We start from the raw sequence: 21,818 nt of genomic DNA on the forward strand, positions 1-21,818 counted from the left end.
AAATAGTTTGCACAGCCAAAATTCATTCTAGAGCACATGATGTGGTATAAAGATAGAGTTTTCTGTAATAATTAAGGTTCTAAGGGCAGCACGGTGGCACGGTGGTTAGCACTGTTGCCGCACAGCAAGAAGGTCCTGAGTTCAATTCCACCATCAGGCCGGGGTCTTTCTGTGTGGAGTTTGCATGTTCTCCCCGTGTTTGCGTGGGTTCTCTCCGGGTACTCCGGCTTCCTCCCACCGTCCAAAGACATGCAAGACTTGTGGGGATAGGTTAATTGGATAATCCAAATTGCCACTAGGTGTGAATGTGCGAGTGAGTGTGAATGGTTGTCTGTCCTTGTGTGTTAGCCCTGCGACAGACTGGCGACCTGTCCAGGGTGTACCCTGCCTCTCGCCCTATGACAGCTGGGATAGGCTCCAGCGCCCCCCGCGACCCTGAAAAGGATAAGCGGAAGCGAATGGATGGATGGAATTAAGGTTCTATTTTCATTATTCATTGATCCATGTGTATATTCTGGCAAAACCTTTATTATATAATAGCAGAATCATTTACTGTACATAAAGCATTTGAAATTTCTTTTAAAAGTTAAAGCCCTGCGTTGTGTGAAGCAGGTCAACTCTGTTGTTAGTTACGTGAACTAAAGAGCCAGTATGTGAACACACACATATGCGTGTGTGTTTGTGTCTTAGTGATGAGTGGGACATGTCAGATCTGGGTCAGCCCGATCTCAGGAATCTCTGGCATTCACATTTGCGTTGCATGTATCCAAACAGCAGATGCGCGTCTTCTGCATGTGTCTCCATGGCCTGCGTGTGCCGAGGGCTCGCAGGGACCTGGATAAAATTATCTGCAAAGCCCACGAGGGATTCGATTAAATATTCCCTGTGTATTCAAAGAAACAATGATAATATCGCACTGCATTTACCTCCATGACAAGACTGACTGACTCTAGGAATTTTCAATATTTCACCCAAAAACAGAGAACACGAGTCCTTGACGGATGCCTCCACCTCTTCTTCCTTTGTGGAAGGAAAAAACGGAAATACTCTTGAAAAACAAGGGTCTGTGCCCCCAGGGAAAGCAGAGGAAACACATTCCAAACATATCACCACTCTGAGCGTTAGGAGAGCTTCTTCTCAACGACTGCACTAAACTAAAAAATTCACTTCCCTAGATTCATCTCATGACAACCGACAACACGACCAAGTGAGGTGAAAGGTCACTGGACCTAAAATCAAATATTCGTGGCACAAAAAAAGCAGTACCACTGGCTCTGACAGCACAGGAAAACTTGAGGCCTCACAAACAAATACTGCACGAACCTTTGAACCCGTCAGGTTATCCCGTCGACGCCGTGAGAGGTCAGAGGACCGACAGCTGTGCTTGTAATCAGTTCAAAGTTGCAGCAACAAGCGACAACAAAATGCAGCGCTATGAATCACTGTCACACGTGGATAAACGCCACTTCCCCCCCTCCCCTGATCAAAGAGGAGAAACCTCTAACTTAAAGCAAGGCTTCAATTACAGACTGCAATTACAAACACAAGGAGCTCTTGTGTTTTGGGGTTTGGTAAAGGTGACGCTATTCTTTGAATGGTTTAACCTTCTTTAACCTATTAAAACAGTAATTCACCCAAACTGAAATCCATTATTTTGCTTTTTCACAAACATATTTACAAAAAGTTAAACCTGTTTTCATACTAGTTATGCAGAATATATTCAATATCACCAGATACCCCACATCATGATATTATTGCAATTTTTAAGATTTTTGCAAGAGTATTGCCGTAATGTATATTCTGATTTATCGCCTTTTCATGTCATTTATAAGATCGCCAAATTATGTCCCCAAAGTTAAACTGCCAAATTGTCAATATCGTTTTTTTACAGATAGAAGAAATGTATCTCAGTTATTTCTTTACTGCAAAATGAATTTGTTACTAAAACCTGCCAAATGTTGACGGGGACGGAGTCAGTCAGCAGCTGAATGGGGTCCAGTTAGCAATTACATGCAATCTGTTTCTGATAATACAGCAGTTATCTGTGCCAAAATGCCAAAAATCGCACATCTGTTCACATTTCTGTGTGTCCAGTGTTCAGCTAACATTATCTCTGGATGGTGGTGCATGAGATAACCCCTAAGGATCGTAGTACTACTAGAGTATTTTAATTTATTGAACAAAATATCAGCATTTGGTGTCTCTGTATCGACACGATATCACCACACAATCCTATCACGTAGCGATTTTTTCCCTGACCCCTGACATCGAATATCTAGAAAGTTAGCTTAGCAAAACTTGTCTCAGTATGATGGTAAAACAGAACATGCAGACAGACAGACAGACAGAGGACCTCTTACAAACCAAGACAAGTTGTTCACATTTTTTCAAGAAAGAATTTAAATGATTGTGTCAGTTTTTACTTTATCTGTTTTTCTACACTGAACACATGAAAGAAATAACACAATAGAAACAAAAGCAGACTGAAACACAACCACCGCTCTGCGACCATTACTGGATCTTTTTATTTATGTCAATATAAACGATGCTTCAACACTAGAGTTCAAGTGCCTCTTAGTTTATGCTTTTTTTTGTCTTGGCATTCTCGCCCATCTCTAAATCGCAAATGTTTTGTTTCATTTTCCTCTATTCAATAAAAGCGCAAACTGTTTTTAACACAAGTCTTCTCTTGGTAAAAATTCAGAAAGCATTGATTGAGTGCTTCCAGCAGACAGTCAACTTAGATCTCTGACGCCAGACAGCACAGAAATGTTTGCTGGGTAGGTCAAAAGAAACAAAAAATGCAATTGATTGGGACGCAAGAGACTTTAACAGCAAGTGTAAGTGTCTGGGACCCTACCTGCCAGTCAGTGCATGAAAAAAACAAAGCAAAATTGTCTAATAAAAGTATAAACTAAGAACCACAGAGCCATTACATGTTTTGGTGTGAGAGCTAAAGAGAGCAGGCAACAGGATGTCAGTCCTCTGCAAACCAGTGCGAACTCCAGATGCTTTTAACCACAACAAGTCCGTTACCCAGTCACAAAGCCTCAAACAGAGCCAAGAATAAATCATACATGAATCATCCATTACTCAGTTTTCCCCTGCATTTTTATTCACCATCACAAGGTTCAAAGTAAAAAGAAGGTCAAAGGTTAGACAGTGAAAAAGGATAAAGTGGGAGAGGAACATTTGAATCCTTTAATGCTGAGAGAAGCTTTTTTTTTTCTTCTTTGAGACGGTCAGAGGATATGCCTGAGGCTCTAGTCAGGGAGTTTCACTTCCTCAGCAATGACCTCATCATTACATCACTTCCACGACATCGCAAAGATGAGCAATGCTCACGATGTAAACAACCACAAGATGTTTTTCTTTAGCGTTTTAAGCCACACAGCAGGGGAGAGAATCAGAAGGAAAATGAATAAAGAGACTCTGTCTTAGTCAAACTGAGACTTGGCAATGGTGTACTGAAGTGGCTGAACTATGCTTCTTTTACTTTTCATGTGATGATGTAGAAACTCAAGACATGAAAGGTCAAACAGCAGTGTGACGGCTGCTTTTGGGCTAATGAAAAGGCAAAAATTTAATAATAATGACAGTAAAAAATATAGATTAGGCAATAATAATGACTGCAGGAGCAGCATGGGGCGGTCGTAGTGTTACGACAGTGTCCATGTTCAAAAAGTCTTGACAGGAATAAGACAAGAGGCAAAAAAAGTACAGTACAGGTTTCCATATTTCCTGTCATATATATATGTATATTGATATTGAACCGTTCGATACAGTGCTTTCGGTTCGGTACGCATATGTATCGAACAATACAACATTTGTAATTTATTTTATCAATTTTCCTTCTGACGATGCTGTCTGTGTTGAGCGCTCAGTGAATCTGCGTTCGACTACTCCGCCTAGGCTGCACTGTCCAGCGCAGATCCACTGAGCGCTCAACACAGACAGCATAGTCAGAAGGAAGAGCACAGGGCAAGCTAGCGAGACAGAAGTTAAGCTCTCCTTTTAACATGGACCTCCCCCACTCTCATTCAGATCTGGCGTTTGGAATTATTTTGGTTTTCATGTGACGTATGACCCTGAAGGTAAGCGAGTCATGGACTAAAGTAAAACAGTATGTTGAATGTGCCATGCAATGCTCAATTACATTGGTGTGAACTAGTGTGTTAGCGCAGTTAGCTCGTTAACGTGTTGGCCGTCTAGCCCCATGCACGGAGTGATCGGCGGTAGCTCGTTAACGGAGATTTGCCGTGTTGTGGCGTTAAGGTCATTTCAACGAGATTAACCTGAAAGCACTAGTGGGAACACAACGAATATGACTGCACATTTACGCCGACATCATCCTAGTGCAAAGACAAGTGGAAGCAGACAAAAAAAAGCAAGCATGCTACTAACTTTAGCCGAGTCATTTAGACAGCTGTTAGCACATGATTCTCCTTATGCTGCTGAGAATATAGCCCAGAAGAAGCGGATAGTATAGCTTTTATTTTGGAAAGAGCCATTTCTCTGTAATAAACTCTCTTTTCCAAAGATGAGTGATTCCTCAATCAGATACAGGGCTTGCAATATCGCTAGCCCGACATCCCGGAGCTAGCGATTTTTTCAGTCGAGCTACCAAAATCTATCTCTTCCCTGCCCGTCGGGCTATTGTAGGAAAAATATATGTCAATGCTTTTGCATTCTTTCAGAAATGTAGCTGGGTAATTATGTCATTGGCATCGGTGAGCCACTGTCAATATGTGACATATTGAAGTCGCGTTTGAATTTGCGCTTGTTTTTTTGCTTTCACTTTGCAATCGTGCGAACTGTGTATAGAGAGCGACAGCACTGATCTGTGAGTGATGATAATTTGTGCACCAATTCCTCTGACATCGTCTTATTAATCGTTAGCTTACTATGCAAACATGACAAGTGAAATCTCCCGCAGCAAGCTTAAACATGTGAGAGGTTGATCGCGCAGAGAATCGCTGAGCTTATGTGAGTGCGTGTAAAAGCATTTCAGTTCTGCTGAGCCAAATAAGACAGGTCAGGGTGAAGAAGTGACAGCCAAATAAAAGCTTACCACAAAACGGAGAAGTTATGACAAATCAGACTATAAGGCAAAAAGAAAGTGCAGCTTTATGGTTTCATGGACAAAAGAATTTCTGTGGCTGCAATATGACGAGCTAAATAACCAGGGCTGCACATAAGTGGTCCGCAGGTGCGCATTCGCTGTCAAAAAAAAAACCGCACACAAGGGTTAGGGTTAAATTTAAAAACTGTACTTTTGAGTTAAAATATATATTTATAATTTTAATAAATGACAAATTAAAAAGGCATGAACATTTTTTTGTATCGAAAAAATATCGAACTGTGACACCAAAGTATCGAACCGAACCGAACCGTGAATTTTGTGTATCGTTGCACCCCTAATATATATATATATATATATATATATATATATATATATATATATATATATATATATATATATATATATATATATATACTGTTAAACTGATGGATGCTCAGTATTAATCACTGATAAAGTTTCAAATGACGAGGTTGGTGTGTGTACAAGTAATCCCTGTGAGCCAAAACCTCAGCCTTCAGTCTCGCTCTTTATGATATAAAAGAGAGCGGATATCCTAATATGGTCATCTCAGGCTTGTACCCTAGCTGGGAGCAGAGTAGCCCCACCCACATGCTATTTAAACCTTCTGTTTGTGAGGTGCAGCCAATGAGAAGAAAATTGGTTTAAAGCAGGAAGCTTTTAATCAAATGATGAACTGAGGGGCTGGCTCAAGGCTTGTGCAAAGTGACTCTGGTGCAGTCCAGAAAAAAATACTGAAGCATAACAGGTCATCTTTAAAGATTTATTTTATTAAAACTAGTTTTAATAAAATAATGGTTAATAAAATGGTTCTTTGATGTGAACACAGTGGAGCATTTAGCAGCTGAACAGAGCTTTTTTTTAACCTCCAGAGTTGGAGGAAACCAAACTCTAAGCAAAAACAGCGCTGCTAATGCAAAAACTAGCAAGCAACTAAAGATGAGCATGTTAACCACTTATGAGCTGCTAATGTTGTTTTCGTGTTGTTGTCGTATTGTTTGCGGTTTTACAGAACTGTTTGTGTTGACTGTGTTGTTTTATTTACATGGAAGCGGACACTGCTTCCATTTGTGTAAGTGTAAACAGGTTATAAAGGAATCTGGGATACACCCAAATCAAAGTGAAGATAATCCCAGACAATCAGTCGTTTCTGACAGAGACAAGTGAAACAAGGCAGAAGTAAGAAGGAAACAAATCAGGATCAACGACGAGTCACACGGCCGCTGATATCATGTCTGTATATCACATAGAGTTTTCTTTATTTAGCTTTTCCTGTCACTACACTCCTACTCTGCACTCTTCTAAGAGTTTCAGCTACTCACTGGGAACTTTCTTGCAGTTTGTAGTTTAAAGTCAAAGCTGAGAAAATCATTTTGTTGTGGAAACCTCTGTTGGAAACATCAACCCAACACAAGCATATATAGACCCCAGCTGCCCCACCACCACGCTCTTGTTTTGGACTCATAAAGTAGGGCATAACTTTGACTGGCTGACTCATGTTGGCCTGGCAGCACAGCGAATGTGATGACAGACCAAGTTTAATCTCAGCTGAGGTCCGCTTTTGGTGCGAGTTTGGCCCGGTAAAAGCAGGTCAACAAAGGACACCTATTTGTACAAGAGCTTCATTTCTCCTTAAGTATTAAAATTGGTTAAAATTGACCCTTTAATTAAATAAGCAGCTGTTTGAATACAATTCCAGCAGTTTTTGAGCAAGAGTACTGATGTGTGAGTGATTCTGGTGTGTAAAATGTAAATATTAGCTGGATTTCTTAGTCTTCAAAGACAACCAGACTGCATACGCTTGGGGTTTGAGCTGCAGGGATAAGATAATTGGTATATTTCAGCATTTTTTAAATCCATAATAAATGAATGAATGAGTATTTAAAATCCTGCACTACAAGATGCTAGACGAGCTAACGATGAAAAACTGACACATATACGGTTGTAAATCAGTAAAAATGGAAACCAGTTAAAACAGCAGGATGCATATGTGGTTGTAAAAATAATTCATGGATCTTTTAATTTTTAATGCACTTTTTGCATCCCTTCCATAACAACTGCTGTAATATATGAGCCAACAATACTTAACTGAATGAATCCTTCATCTTATAAATGACATGAACATGAGTGAATGAAATCATCAGGAAGTTGGTGCTGCAGCATCAACGCTTTACTGTTTTGCTTCAAAAGCATCAGCTGTTTAGTGATTTCTGAGAAAAATCAACAAGCCTGAGGACAAAAGATGCCTCAGTGAGGCCACAAAGCCTCTACGTGATTTACTGCAGCTCTGAGCGTCAGGCACATCAAACAAAATGCTGAAACTCAAAGTTGAAAGTTAGAAGAAAACCCGTCCGCTATTCGTTTTCTGCAGCCTTCTGCAGCTCTTCCTTTTCCACTTAACTGAAGGGCTTTTCAAGGATCTTTTCAGTGAACAGAAAAACACAATGAGCTCCTAGCTGGAGTGCCAGGGCTCGCAGTGGGTAACGGAAGAAGCGGTGCGGTGTTATGAAACTGTAGGAGGCTGCGGAGATAATCAATCGACTGGTGCAGCAGGAAAAAGCTGCAGTTTGACTGGTTTAACGCTGCAGTTCCAAAATAACCATGCGGAGAGCAGAAAAACCCGAGAAACAGAGGGAAGCATCTGACAAACCTCATGATCGTGGCTTCTCACAAAATCAAAAAGAAAGATTTTGTCTGGTGACCATCGCAAAGCAAAGATGGCTGCCCACATACATGTGTTTTTATTATCATCATCTGCAGTCTTACAGCATGCGCCATCACATCATCTGCACTCTGATATTAGAGCCTGTGGGTCCTGTCACAGGGACGTTACACGGTGATGGACACGTGTGTGTTTATATGTGCATGTGTGCGTGTTTGCTAAAGTGAGTATGAAGCGGAGCTACAACAGGGCTGTTATCTCCTCACACACATACACTTCAAAGCAGGAGAGAGGAGCTGCATCTGCTAGTGATTTCCCCGAGGTCCAAATCACACATCCACAAATGCATCCAGGATATGTTGCAAAGCAGCATGGGTAAAATACAGGATACAGCTGAATGAGATTTTTATCTAAAATAAAAACAAGACATATGTTATTTGAAGGAAGGGATTGAGCAGATTAGGTTTCCTTTGCAGCACATGAAGCGAAATATAAATAACCCCCCCTCCCCCCCCTTAAAAAAAACTACTCTTTGGCATCAGAGATGAATCTGGCTCCATTAATACAGATTTATTAAATGTTAATAGACAGTCTGAGTTCACTGAAAAGGCCCCGAGGACACAATCAATACTGTAGGCTCCTTCTCATACATCAAAGGGAGTCTTCAGAGTATTTAGGCTACATTGAAGTGCAGAGCAGCGCTGAGAGGAAAGGCTAATTTCAACTAAAACTAGGGTAAGGTATCAAAGCTCAATACTGCTTTAGTGTTTTATTTTGAAAATTAACAAGAAATATAAAAGGAGTTACTACTCTTTGGAAAGCCATTTCCATGTTTTAATGATAATTTTGACTGTTTTTTTTTTGCCTGTATTATTTATTTTCCATGTATCTTTGGACAACATTTAAAATCAAATAAAAAAGCAAAAAATGTGTGAAATTGTTATTCATCAAAGAGAGGTTTCTAAAAAGTTATAGTTTTGATAAAACTTCAGTGAAGTTCAGTGAAATTATCTGGCTTAGCTCTTTTGATTGTTTTCTGAGTTGCAGAGTAAAGAAAAATTCATGAATTTTTTTAACAAACAATCAATAATCTACAGAAAAATAAATATAAGTCTTTTCAGACATATATCCAGCCACACGAGCCCACTTTGTGGCCTTGTCCTATGTTGCTAAGTTGGAAAACAATATCCCTGTGTCACTCCCTGAGGTCTAAGTCATGATTTGTGCCAACTCCAGCACTAGCTCTGCCTCTAAGCAATCAGCATGTGTATTTTTTATTTTAATTAACTGTTTTTTAGTAGCTTTGAAATCCAAGAACAAAACAATAATCATTCTGAATGCTCTTTTCCAAAATATGGAGTTGGTGTTAGGATTTCCAACTGTGATAACTTAGGGCTCATAGGGTTAATCCATTGGACTTGGGTAGCAGATCACTGTGTTGTTTTGTTGTTTGACAAGACAAAAAAGTCTCAAGGAGCCAATTGAGATGGTTGAGACGTCTGCTAGGATTGCTAATGGCACCTCCTAGTTGAGGCGTTTCAGGCATGTCCTACTGGACAACACCCTGGAGGAGACGCAGGAATGCTGAGAGATCACACCTCTCTGCTGACTTTGGGAGAGGGAGGTCTGGCCTTAGACTGCTGCCACCATAACCCAGACCCAGATAAGTGTAAGAAGATGGATGGATGGATGGATGGATGGATGGATGGATGGATGGATGGATGGATACCCATTCACAGAAGCAGTTATGTTTTCTATGCTGATGGTGCATTCCTGAATAAGTTGGAAGTCATGAGTTCCCAGTTGGAAGTTATTTGTGAAACGCCCCCTCAACTTGGATTTCCCACTCTAAAGTTGGAGCAGACGAACATACCCTGAGTTAGCAAACCATGATGGACACTGAACGCACACAGTAGTAAGACTGTAAACTTTTAATCAGTACTGCCACTGTTGTGTATTTTTTACTCAAAAATCAAGCCATATGCATAGCACTGATCAGGTATATATCTATTGATGTGCTTTTTAAGTGCAAAAAAATAAGTATTATGCTGTACTGCGATACCTGAATGGCTCTGACTTTGCTAAAAACCAAAACAAGGTCTGATTTTGATAGCTTTCTCTGAACTGGGGAGTGGCGTTCTGACATCTGTGTTCCGAGGTATCTGGAAAGCAGCATACACTTTTAAGATTAGGCTTAATTTTTTTTGATAAAGCATATAGTTAGGGTTGTGTCAGGTGACCCTGAATCCACCCTTAGTTACACTGTAATAGGCCTAGGCTGCTTGGGGCTTACCATGATGCAGGAGTATTTCTTCTTCACTCACCTTTTTCACTCACTATGTTTTTATAAACCACTCTGCATTTTATCATTAGTTATTAATAAACTCTGACTATCTTCCATAGTGTATCTGGGCAGATGGACGCCCCTCCCTGAGCCTAGTTCTGCTAGAGGTTTCTTCATGTAAAACGGAGATTTTCCTTCCCACTGTTGCCAAGTGCTTACTCATAATATCTGATTTTATTGCTGGGTTTTCTCTGTAGTATTGTAAGGTCTTTACTTACAATATGAAGTTCATCTAAGCAACTGTTGCTATGATATTTAAAAAACTGAATCTCGAATCAGACAGCAAGCCCCTCCAGGATCAGGGCGGGGCTGCTAGTTTTGGGATAAGGGCAAAGAGAAAAGAGAGCACGGGGAGACAGGAAAGAGAGACTTGGGAAGTCCCCCATCAGCCTGAGCCTATGGCAACATAGCTAAGGGATGGTTCTTACGTTTTATTTATCTACATGGGTGGTAGGTTGGCTGTTAAACGTTTGAAAGCAGTTGTTTACTCATAGATATATACAACTTTGGCCACAGCCATTAACTATATATTGCTCTAGCAAAGCTGTGCCTTAGGCAGTTATTTCTCTTAGTTGTAACAACTACTGGTAGAAATCTGACTGCTCATACATTAAGTTAGAACATATAAATTAAGCATATGTTTTCTTTTCCTCCCACATTATCTCTAAAATAGTCTCAGATGTGTACAGAAGTGTAGGTGTTGCTACCTCGTTGACTCTAATCTAAATGTGATATGACAGCCTCCTTTATGACTAACCCTGCCTCACACGTTCTCTAAAAGGATTATGCTGCAAAACGGATTATTAATATCAATGACCCATTCATGGATTCGGCTTTTTTGAATGCCGGATATGGATGGAAACATGACTAATCTGTGCATAAGCTCTCAGGAACCTGCTTCCCTCTCCTTCTTCATAGTCAGCAGCAGAAAGGAGCATTTCCTCTGCTTTCCCGAGTGACGGCTGTGATTTATAGCATCTGGTCACTAGGATGCTGACGTGGACAGCAGAGGTTAGCGCTCCTGTTAGTCTCCTCCTTCCATCCTTCCTTCCTTCCGTTCTTCTTCAAGGAGACGATCAAGCCACAACAACACTCCCAATCCAGTTTCCCAGAGTCATCCTAGCCGTTGCCCTCCACACGCATCCCTCCCACCTGCAGTTACAAGCGTTCAAGCCCCCGGGACATAAATGAGACACAGTTGGCAGAGCTGTGAGAACTTGAGCCCCGTCTGGATGCCGGAGATGAGAGGAGCTTTGTCCTCTGGGGTTGTTTTTCTACTCCTGGTGAAATAACTTTGCTCTGTATTAATGTAGATATTAAACAAGATAAACTGTAATGAATAGACACGGACCAAATAAAAAAATTGAGTGCGTAGTTGCACTGCTACTCCTGTAAACCTTCATTGTTATGGAGCATATACTCTTTACAGTGATAACAGATTTACCCCCAAAATATTATTAATCAATAACGTGTTAGCATGGTTAGCTCGTTAACGTGTTAGCGCTGTGCAGACCCACGCACAGGGCGATCCGCGCTAACTGAGATTTGCCGCGCTAATGCGGTTATGGCCTTAACGTCATTTTAACGATATTAACACTGACAGCACTGGTAATTATATAAAACTAAATTCAGATACTGTAGGATCTAGTTCCACTGTAGCAATCATAGCAAGCTAGGAAGCCAAACAGGCTAATGTTTGTAGCTTATGTTAGCTGTGTGACAAAGGTTTACCACTCCACACAGCAGCAGCTGTTTATGGTCTTGATTAGATTAAAGGGTTATTGCAAAAACCTTGATTTTCTGTAGCTTATTGATTTTGTAGTTATAGTAAATGTGTTTTTTGACTTGTTGCTCAGAGAAAACAAACACAATTTTTTATTATTTTTGGACTAATAAAAGTCTTTTTCACCACTGCATATCATTAACGCTTGTCTTCTCTCTCTTGCAGTTTGTGTTTTGTTCTGATTGTTGTTTGTGATCTCTCTAAGTTTTTTTTTCTATCAGTAAAGACAGATGGCTGCCCCTACCTGAGCCTGTCTCGACTGGAGGTCTCTCATTTAAGAGGTCTCTCCTGTTAAAGGGGAGTTCTTCCTCCATAGTTCCTAGGTCCTGCTCATTTTCTGATTGTGTAGTAAAGTAATGTCTTTACTCACAATTTAAACCTCTTTCAGACAAGAATGGTTACTTTATAAATAAAACTAAATTTAAATTTCATTCAATTACACTTTATTTTCAACCTGGAAATTGAACACAAGGGTTATTTCTTTGCTAAATTATGGAGGATAGAGGCAAATCTAAAGCCGGCAGTGAAAGGTTTCTAGGCTGAAATCTACATTTCCAGGCTGCCTGCGATCTTGAAAGCGTTCCAAGAACATAACGTCAGCATGACTGGGAAAGCTCACAGTGCCACAGGGAGTCCACGTCTCATGATTACTTCCACAGAGGAGCATTTAACTCCAAACAGAGACGCTCACTACTGTTAAACAGGGGGTGAAAAAGTCAACGTGATGGCACTGCAGATATCAGGAAAGAAGAGGTTTAAAACTAGGTAGGAAGGAGTTGTAGCATGTACAGTGTGAACTCCTTTAGAAAGACATTGCACAAAAAGTGAATTGACTCGTTGCAGGAAACTGGTGCCACTCCTATTGTGAGCCACAAACAGAGAGTCTTTGAACATGTCATGTCTTGGAGAGGCTTAGCTTGATTCCAGCACTCCCTGGGTAAGCAAATGAGTCTGGTAGCTGTGATTCATTTTCCCCAAACTAGCATTTTCTCTGAAACACCAGCAGGCACAGAAACAAGGCTCTGATATATGGCGTAATGTCCCTGGCTGACTGGTTTTACTGTAGATGGGGAATGACGAGCAGATGAGGTCAGGAGGGGTAAGGAGGGCTGTGCAGGGTGGTGTGTTTTAGGGATTTGGATGGTCAACATGCATTAGGGGCTAAACCAAAGGTCTGCCAACCTCAGACCTGAATAAACCACTTTGATAAGGGATTACAATCCCCTCTCCCAGCCCTGCAGGCGCACCAGGCCGCCATAAACAAACAATCCCCGACAGGCCTTTCTTTTGGCTCTTTCTTTGCGCAAGAATGAGACTCCCATCTCTCAGAAGTCAGAGAGAAAGAATGTTTCTGTTTATCTAACGCCCCTGCCTTTTTCGGTGTCTAACATTCCTGATAAACGTCACATGCCGGTCAACCCTGCTGCGTGCGGCGGTCTCTGCAAAGGGCCTGGAACCAAAACACTCTTTGTTTTCCATCTAGTGTTGCCATCTTAGATAACACACTGATGGGTGAATTTGCTCCAGAACAATAGTTCAAAACAACGCATGTATGATGTCCAAAAGAAAAGGCACCAAACAGCTACTTAAAAGTTGTCAACCATGGCAAACACACACACACACGCACACACACAGTGGCCCCAGGATTTCAGGAGTGTAACTATAACAAATCAACAACCACTTTCATGTCTGCTCAATAAGTCGCTCATATTCCTCTTCAAACAGACACCCACACATCCAGGGAGCGAGCACCATGCCTTTTGCAGTGATAAAGAGCTGCTGCGGCAGACGTTCCTTCGCTCCATCCATCTAGAGCTCTCCACGTTGAGTGGAAAATGGGGGTGGGCTGCCAATGAACAGAAAGTCCCCTACTGCCAGTGAGCACTGGTCAATGGCAAATATGTATGATAGTGGTGTGCAGCATGATGCTCATCCTAAGTGCTTTTATATCTTAAAAGCACTTAGGCTGGATGAATTATTCATGTGTTTATAGTGTGTGGGGTTGTTGCATATATAAATCAAAACTGCACTAAAAATTAGTAAAAAAAAAACAAAAACTTGAATCTCTCTTCTCAGTCTACTGAAAAAATGTGTAGAACACATTTAATACAGCACAAAAGAGTCATGGTGAGATAAGCCTAATTAAAATACCTTTTTTCTGGATTTTTAAGCAAAAAAAGCAACCTAATCGATTATGTTCATTGATAACTGGCATCAATATGAATGTACAGTAAACGACACAGCTGGGGTCACTAATTCCAACTGCTTGTTATAAACATATACCAGTAAAAAGCTCAGATGTGTGAGAAATTCTGCAGCATCCAGTATCCGGGGTGCTCTTGAGCATGACACTGAGTTCCCGTTCGATTATTTATTTATTTTCTGTTTGAGCTGCATGCATTCACCTGCACCGTCTCTCTCCTGTGAGTCTACACTATACATTTTTGCTATATATCTGCGTGGGGCATTTTTCACCCAGTACACCGCCACTGACTTGTTTGGTAATGAAGACCACAGCTCAGTGCAGCATTTCCCGGATCTTTGCTGGTGAGGACCCGCCTGTTGGCGTGGCCGGACAAACACATCTCCTCTTTTAAGATGTCAGAGGGAGACATCTGATAGGCTGCACTGCTTCAGCTGTTGAGTTTACATTTTATCCAACCATGTCTTTAGACGGGAAACCACGCTTCATATACAGGGGTTATAATTATAATCATAATAACATTTTTTTTATTTACATAACATTAATGTAATGAATAATCAGATTCCACCCTACTGCCACCCGTTATTCTAACCCCCATTTTCCTTATGCTGACTGTAAAATACTCACTCTTGTCTGTTAGTGTCAGCTTCTCCTCGAAATTATGTCCGAGGTCCTTATAATCCATTGTTTCCATTCAGGCGGATCGCAGACCCTTTCCAGTTGCTGTCATTCCTCAGAGTCGCACAAGTACAGGAGATGAAACTCCCAAACACGCCCTTTGTAAAATCCAAGCCGAGCAAAAGGGAAAAGTGGCCAAAAAATCTATGGAAATAAAAGCGGATCCGGCTGGAAAAACAGCGCCGAGTCTCTGAAGTGATAAAATGTTACTGGGTGTGTTTTAAAAGCAGAGACTCGGTTCCGTCCGGAGAGCCTGTGGGTCTCTGCTGGAAAATCTACAGTGTGAGAATAAAAAGCTGTAGGTAAGTTAGACATAGGAAGGAAAGATTTCCGGTCAGGATTTTCAAAATAAAACATCCTTGATCAACGCTTTACTTCAGTGGCATTTCAGTTTTCCAAAATTAATTATTATGCGCATTAGGTGGTAGAGTAGTCATCTACCAATCAAAGAGGGTTAGGTCTCCGGCTAATCCAGTCTGCAGGTTGAAGTATCCTTATACAATGAACCCCGAGATTCCCCTTTACAGTGTGTGTGCAAACATTAGATACAGATGCAACTATTTGAAATATTTGACAAGATGCTTAGATATAGAAACAAGCACTTTTATATGTGTGTGATTGTCTGGGTAGATGAATGAGGTTTACAGTAAAATTACCTTTAAGTTAGAGAAGTAGAGAAGTGCTATATAAACTGTAATGTACATGTGATGACCATGGAAGCTTGTTTCTGCCACTGAAAAAAGAAAACACGTTTTATTTTTTGGTCTAATGAGTATACATAGAACATTTTCAGAATATCTATGTACTTCTTTATAGTCAGAGTAAGAAAAACATTTGGAGGGTGTTTCTAACTGCGGGTTGTTATGTGTTGGTAGTTAGTTAGTTAGTTAGTGAGTTAGTTAGTTACAATAGATACAATAATGAAAACACAGGAAATACATTTCTTACAGCAGGTAAAAGGTTATTGGGTTTATTTACTTTTTGATTATTTAGTGCGGGGCTTCTTTTGCATATTTTTAATTTGTTTTTGTTTTTGTTTTTTTGGTTCTTACTGGGGTTTTTTGTTGTTATTTTTATGATTTAATTTCCAGCCAGGGTATTATTACAATAAGTAATGATTAATAAGGCAAATCCAGTGAGGATCTTACAACTAGTGATTAAAAAACATTTTTAAAATTCCTCTTTTTCCGATTATTGTTATTAGTGTTGTACACTTTCAATTACTTTGAAACCTACAGTTATTTTTTGAGCCCTTAAATTTTTATTTATGTTTGTAACAGACGTTTTAAAAATGTCCTAATTCGTTTAATTTATTTTTTTCAATTTAATTTAATCTCCTCTTTCGAACTCTAAAAGCTTAAAGATTGTTATTTTGAAGGCAGGATTGTGTCATTTCCTGTTATTTCCTCTTCGCATTGCTCTGGCTTAACCTCGTTGGCAGCGAAAAACCGCATGCCGGACAACTGGACTGTACCATCTATACAGCGAGTGTAAAAAATACGCCACAGAAGAGCCAATACTTCACGAAAGTCTTCTGAAGGTCAAACTTCACATTTACAATAATTTCTCTTTGGCTTTATCCGCAGACGCAGGACATTAGTGTCCCCTTAACTGTCGGAGCCGCTGAATGGTTTGACCCATCAGATGACTCCTCAGCAGCTGAAAACGGCTTGCTGTGGGATGGGCTGTCATAACAACACTGTCGGTGTAATTACAGCAATTATCATCATGTTAATTAACCATTTGTAACAGTGAAAAGCTTTATTTTCTTTAAACATCGTGATATCTTTATAAGCGTGTATTATTTAAGCATATATGTCTGCAAGAAAACAGTATCCCATAGAGATTACACTTAAAAACAGGTTTAAAAAGTACCAAAGTAATCTTAAAGTTACCAATAAACATGAATATACAAAATATTACAAACATGAAGAGCACTACATATTGCACACCCGCTGTTTCAATCATATTTCCCCTGTTTAAAAGATGACAGGGACTTATCTGCTGCTAATTAACAATTAATGTGACCTCCCTGTCACTGCAGGAGGCCAGTGATCCAGGCTGAAAAAAAGAAAACAGAAAGAAAACAAACCCGAAATTATAGCAGTAGCAGTATAATAAAAAAAAGTTTGGAAAATGTGGGGAATTTTCACATGAACACATCTCAGAAGAGGAACCCATCTGGCTTATGTGAGGCTAAAGATAAGCGTCATACATTTTTTAAAGAGGAGCTTTTTAAAAAGTCTGATTAGAAAAAGCCTTTTGCTTTTTTTGCTTAACAATTAAGATTGAGGTCATCATTATATGTCGCTTCATGATGGATGGAAGTGATAGGAAATATAATACAGAGACACACAAACATCCTCCTAATGCACATCTGAGGTTCTTTTCAGAGCTGGACACATTATCCAACATGGTGACAGAGCACATACTGACGTACTAAAGGGCCAAATGTATGTGAGCATTACCGGAGAGATAAAATATGCATGACCCACTTAGCTAGGTGAAGACACTCAGGACTCTAAACACTGATGCTGCTGATGTCGCTACAGACTCAATATCCAGGTCATTCACTCAAGTTTGTGTAGCTTTTTATGTCTGGGGGAAAGTATTTGGCTCTTTCGTGCTTTCTTAGTTTTTTGCATACTTGTCATACTTACATGTTTTTTTTAAACTTTTTTCCCTAAAAAACACAATTTAAAAACTGCATTTTGTATTTAGTCAGGTTACCTTGTTATATCTTGTTATCTTCTTATGTTATCAGGTTAAACTAGAAAATATGACAAATGTGAGGACAGAAGAGGAAGATGACATAGGATGTGTAAATGATGTGCTAAGTTATCTGGTTAATGTAATGTTCTTTGGAAGTATCTTCGTTGTGTTTTTGTTTAAAGGCTGTGTGAGAATACTGGACATAAAAACATTAAAACTAAGACACTTTGAGCATTTTATATGTGGACAGCAGGTAACCGCAAACATCTGTGCAGTCTTACTATGTTTGAGAGCCTGCAGCGCACCTCGCCTATTATCAAAGTAAAGCATATTAATGAGGTGTTGTAGCTGCTCAGATTTGCTTTGATCATTGCAAACGCAACACTAACTATTACTAAAGCGCTGTGTAACTACTGCAAATGTCTGTCTTTAGTAATATCAACAGACAAACACACACGTAAAGAAAATCCTGACACTTTCATTCTGAATCCTCTATCTCAGCCCATGTTGTGGTTTCCATGATCACTGTTTGGTTTGGTCAATAATTTGGATGCATAAGCTGACGTTGCTCTTTTGCATCACTTTCCAAATTCCACTTGGATGTATGTGATAAGCTGACAACACAGGTCAGCTGATCTCACAACCTATCCAACGCAGTATGAATCAATTTTGGGAGTTGTTTTGACATGAGTCAGCTCTCCACTCCTGCACGGCTACATCAGACTTTAGTGTTTAAAGCCTGATAACAAACCTAAGGAAGAAATCCCATCAGCGTGCAGGGAGGGGCTAACTTGTCAGAGTTGGCCATCACAGAAAAGGTTTAGTTATACTCATGTTTAAGGCTCTTTTTTTTTTACCCTAGGCACTCATTCCTGCTCAGTGTTTGTACTCCATGTGTGTCACAGTAAAACCACACATAAAATATTGGCTGCAGGGTTTTGAGCATTTTTGACTGTCGCCATTTTGGCATTTTAAAACCAGATGTGTAGAGAGAGGGGGCAGGTTTGACAGCAGAAGTCATTAAACAAGGATCATACCATGGGTAATACACTTTTGTGACTCCTGGAATAACCAACATGTACATACTTTTTACAGTATGACCCAGCATAAGTGACTGAGGTTATAAATTCATCAGGAAAGTTTTTAACTAAGGTCAAAATGGTACATGTGAGGTCCCGCAGACTTCCTCAGGAATCAACCCCTGGGGGCCATTTTAAGAAGAATGCAGTTTTAAGGCATTTGTGTGTTCATATATATATATTTTTTTAGATATACAAAGACACATATCTATATATATATTTTGTGGCACAAGACTGAGTGAATGACCCAAACTGTCGTCCTTAAAGCCTCGCCAGTGGGACTAAAAATCTAAATAAAATGGACTAACAGGCCCGTCGTCTTCTCATGTTATGATCCCGAACAACTCTATAAATACACCATGTGCCTTTAAACATTTTACGCAGGCCCATGAAATTACAGCAAAACAAAACGTGCCTGCAATTCACTGGTGTACTGCCAAGCAGCAGACATAAGCACAACATGACACAATTAGCTGTTCACTCTGGTGCAGAAAGCAGTGCTGTACCCTGTCTCGTTGTTCCTAGAGCCAAATCTAACCTTTACCTTTAATATTTGAAGCCACCAGAGCGTTGTTCTGAATCATATTAGGTGTGCTGCGTCATAATCAGCATTTAAAACGGAGCTAAAAACACTCCTGTTTAGATGAGCCTTTTAGTGGCCTAGTTCCTGATCCTTCATTAGCATTTTATTCAATTTCTGCTTCTTCTATTGGTTTTAATTCTGAGATTTCATCATTTTTAATGGTCTCCTGTTGATCTTAGTCATTATGTAATTTCATTTCTGCTTCTTTTGCTGCTTTTTTAAGTTAATAACTGGTTTTCATTTGTCTGTTACTGATTTTTTGCTCATTCTGTGGTAGCTCGTGCTTTTTGGGTGAAATGTGCTTTATATATGTGCTTGCTTTGCTAGGTAACACACCTGGTAAGTGCACTTAATGAACTAAAGAAAAGATCAGTGAGCAAATTCAAATTCAGTGTGCCTGCAGCATTGTTCTATAGCAATGCTCCTTCTCACTGAGCCTTTCTTTGGGGGAATGCATGTCCACACTCGCCTGCACCTGATGGGGAAGTGGCGAGGTTCAAAGAGAGTCCCATACACCCACAAAGGCATGTTGTTAATGACCCGTCCGGGACAACACCACAAAAGTGCTACAAATCAAGCTTCGTGCCTGCAGTTACACTTTAAGCATTTGTCTGGATACTCCCTGTGCATTTTACCCGAGTGGGAGAGAACCTTCATGTCAGCAAAAGCAGAGTTTTAAATTGCTTTTCTCTTTGTATAACCACAAGAACACAATGCTTTGGTTTTACAGGGCGAGTGCACATATTTGGAAAGCACACTGCTGAAGTCAGAGTCTGAATATAACTACAGCTGCCACAATGTGGGTGTCAAGCATGTCTGCAGTTGGTGGGGAAAAAATCTCCAACTGATTTCCTTGCGAGCAGATGACACTGAGGTCTGAAGTGGATCGCGTCTTCTGAGTGTGCAGATGGAAATAAGCATGAGGTTTCCATAACAGCTCTGAGACAAAATGTTTTTCACGTCGAAGTCAGTCAGGGGGCAGATTTGTCTCCATGAAATTAATTTTCACATTAACAGCTGCATCTGCTGAACACAAAATGCCACGTCAAAGTTTGGAAGGATGTCTCAGACTGAATGCTTTGGAAAACACAGGGCGTTAGATGAGATGAGTAATAACACTTCATGTTTATGTCAAAAATGAAGCTACATGTAGTTAGCTCAGCAGAAAACCTGGAAACAGACATCTCTGATTGCCACTTCATTTCTTTAAAGCCTTTTCAAATTGTTTCCAATATTTATGCCGAGTTAAGGATCCAGAACAAGGACGAAGCATCACCTATGAGGATGGACAAAGTTGCTGGTAGGAGTGGGTGTGACAATTTGGAAACCACCCCCTGAAATAGTCAAAGTAAATACCAACATTTTATCACTACTTAATCAGCAGTCCCCCAAACACCTGTGAACAATATGCGCATGTTTTTGTAAGATTTTAAAGACTTAACTTTAAAGCAAAAATATTTCAGCTATTTTGCTTTTGGTTTAATTCTGTTTATCTGCAGGTTTTTTTCTTGTCATATCAGTTAAACCAGCCACTCCCCAGCTTTCAAGCCTTAATAAAGTCCAAAGAGGTACTAAACACTTTTTTCATTTACCAGTCTGTAAATAAGTTGATTTGACAGCCTCTACCATCTCCAAAAACACCGCTATACCAGAAAGTTTATAATGAAAAGACTCACCAGTTAAAGTATCCTGAGTGGAAATCTAGGTCAGGGTTGAACAACACAAAAGATGCCCATTGTACAACGCATGTCCTGCCCCTGACCCAAAATGCCAATTATCTTCTCCATAGCGGTCGAACACATCCAGCCAATCATCCTGGTGCATTGATTCAAATCCACGCTTCGTGAAATATCTGGACGTTTAACTGCCCGACACATATTTATTTCAAGGGGAACCGTCATTAATGTAAAGTCTGAGTTTTAATGGCATTTAAATCACGGAGTATTTTGAAGGTCTTTACTTTGCTAGGTTAGCTTTGTGACTGCAGCCTAAAATTGCTTGGAATTTGTAAGCCAATAAGTTTACAAACAAATACAAACACTGTATTTTTAAACAACGTAACAAAAAAGTGAGCATAATCATACAAAACAACAGTTAAACACTTATATGAGCAAACAGAGATCAAGATCATTAATGGTTAGTCAGACAGTTTTTAAATCACCTCGACATATGAGGTATTAAGATAATTCTTCTATATTGTTGTGTTTTCTGTTTTGGAAAATTTTATTAAAAAATTGAAGTAACAAGAGAATCTGGGACCAGAGCTGCACAAGGCCTTACAAAAAGAACATTTACAATCATATGTGCATTAATAACATAATAATAATATTTGATTTTTTTTAAACATTGTGAGAGAGTCAGCTCCAATGCAACGTGATACAGGAACTGAGTGATGCGTCCATTTGTCTTTTGGGTTAAACACCACCCTGCCTCATGCCCAGTCAGTCACATTGCTCACATACACAGTCACTCCACCCCTTCGCCTGCCCTCTGGCAGTTGGCAGAGTGGTGTCATCTCGAGCTCTCAGCTGTTACTGTGGCGTACCATTGGCTGGACCGGCAGCTGCTGGGGACTGTGCCAACACTTTCTTCTATATCACTTTAGAGCATCAGGAAATCCACAAGGACAAAACATATGGCTTTTCAAGAATTCTGGCATTTGACCACCACCAC

General features: G+C 40.0%; 1 protein-coding gene across 10 annotated transcripts in view; it reads right to left on the bottom strand.

The window, feature by feature from the left end:
* LOC146609422 (uncharacterized) overlaps positions 1 to 15,039 on the bottom strand; it is a 63,910-nt gene extending 48,871 nt beyond the window's left edge. For all 10 annotated transcript variants that reach the window (XM_085346811.1, XM_085346810.1, XM_085346805.1 and 7 more), the window contains exon 1: positions 14,721 to 15,039. In XM_085346811.1, coding sequence (XP_085202937.1) covers positions 14,721 to 14,787 — 67 coding nt within the window. In that variant the 5' untranslated portion in view covers positions 14,788 to 15,039. The remainder of the gene's footprint in view (positions 1 to 14,720) is intronic.
* Between the last annotated feature and the right edge of the window lie 6,779 nt (positions 15,040 to 21,818).

Source organism: Diplotaxodon limnothrissa, linkage group LG22 (genome assembly GCF_057381915.1).
Source record: "Diplotaxodon limnothrissa isolate DT_005_m linkage group LG22, D_limnothrissa_male_GT1.1, whole genome shotgun sequence".
NCBI classification, from domain to species: Eukaryota; Metazoa; Chordata; class Actinopteri; order Cichliformes; family Cichlidae; genus Diplotaxodon; species Diplotaxodon limnothrissa.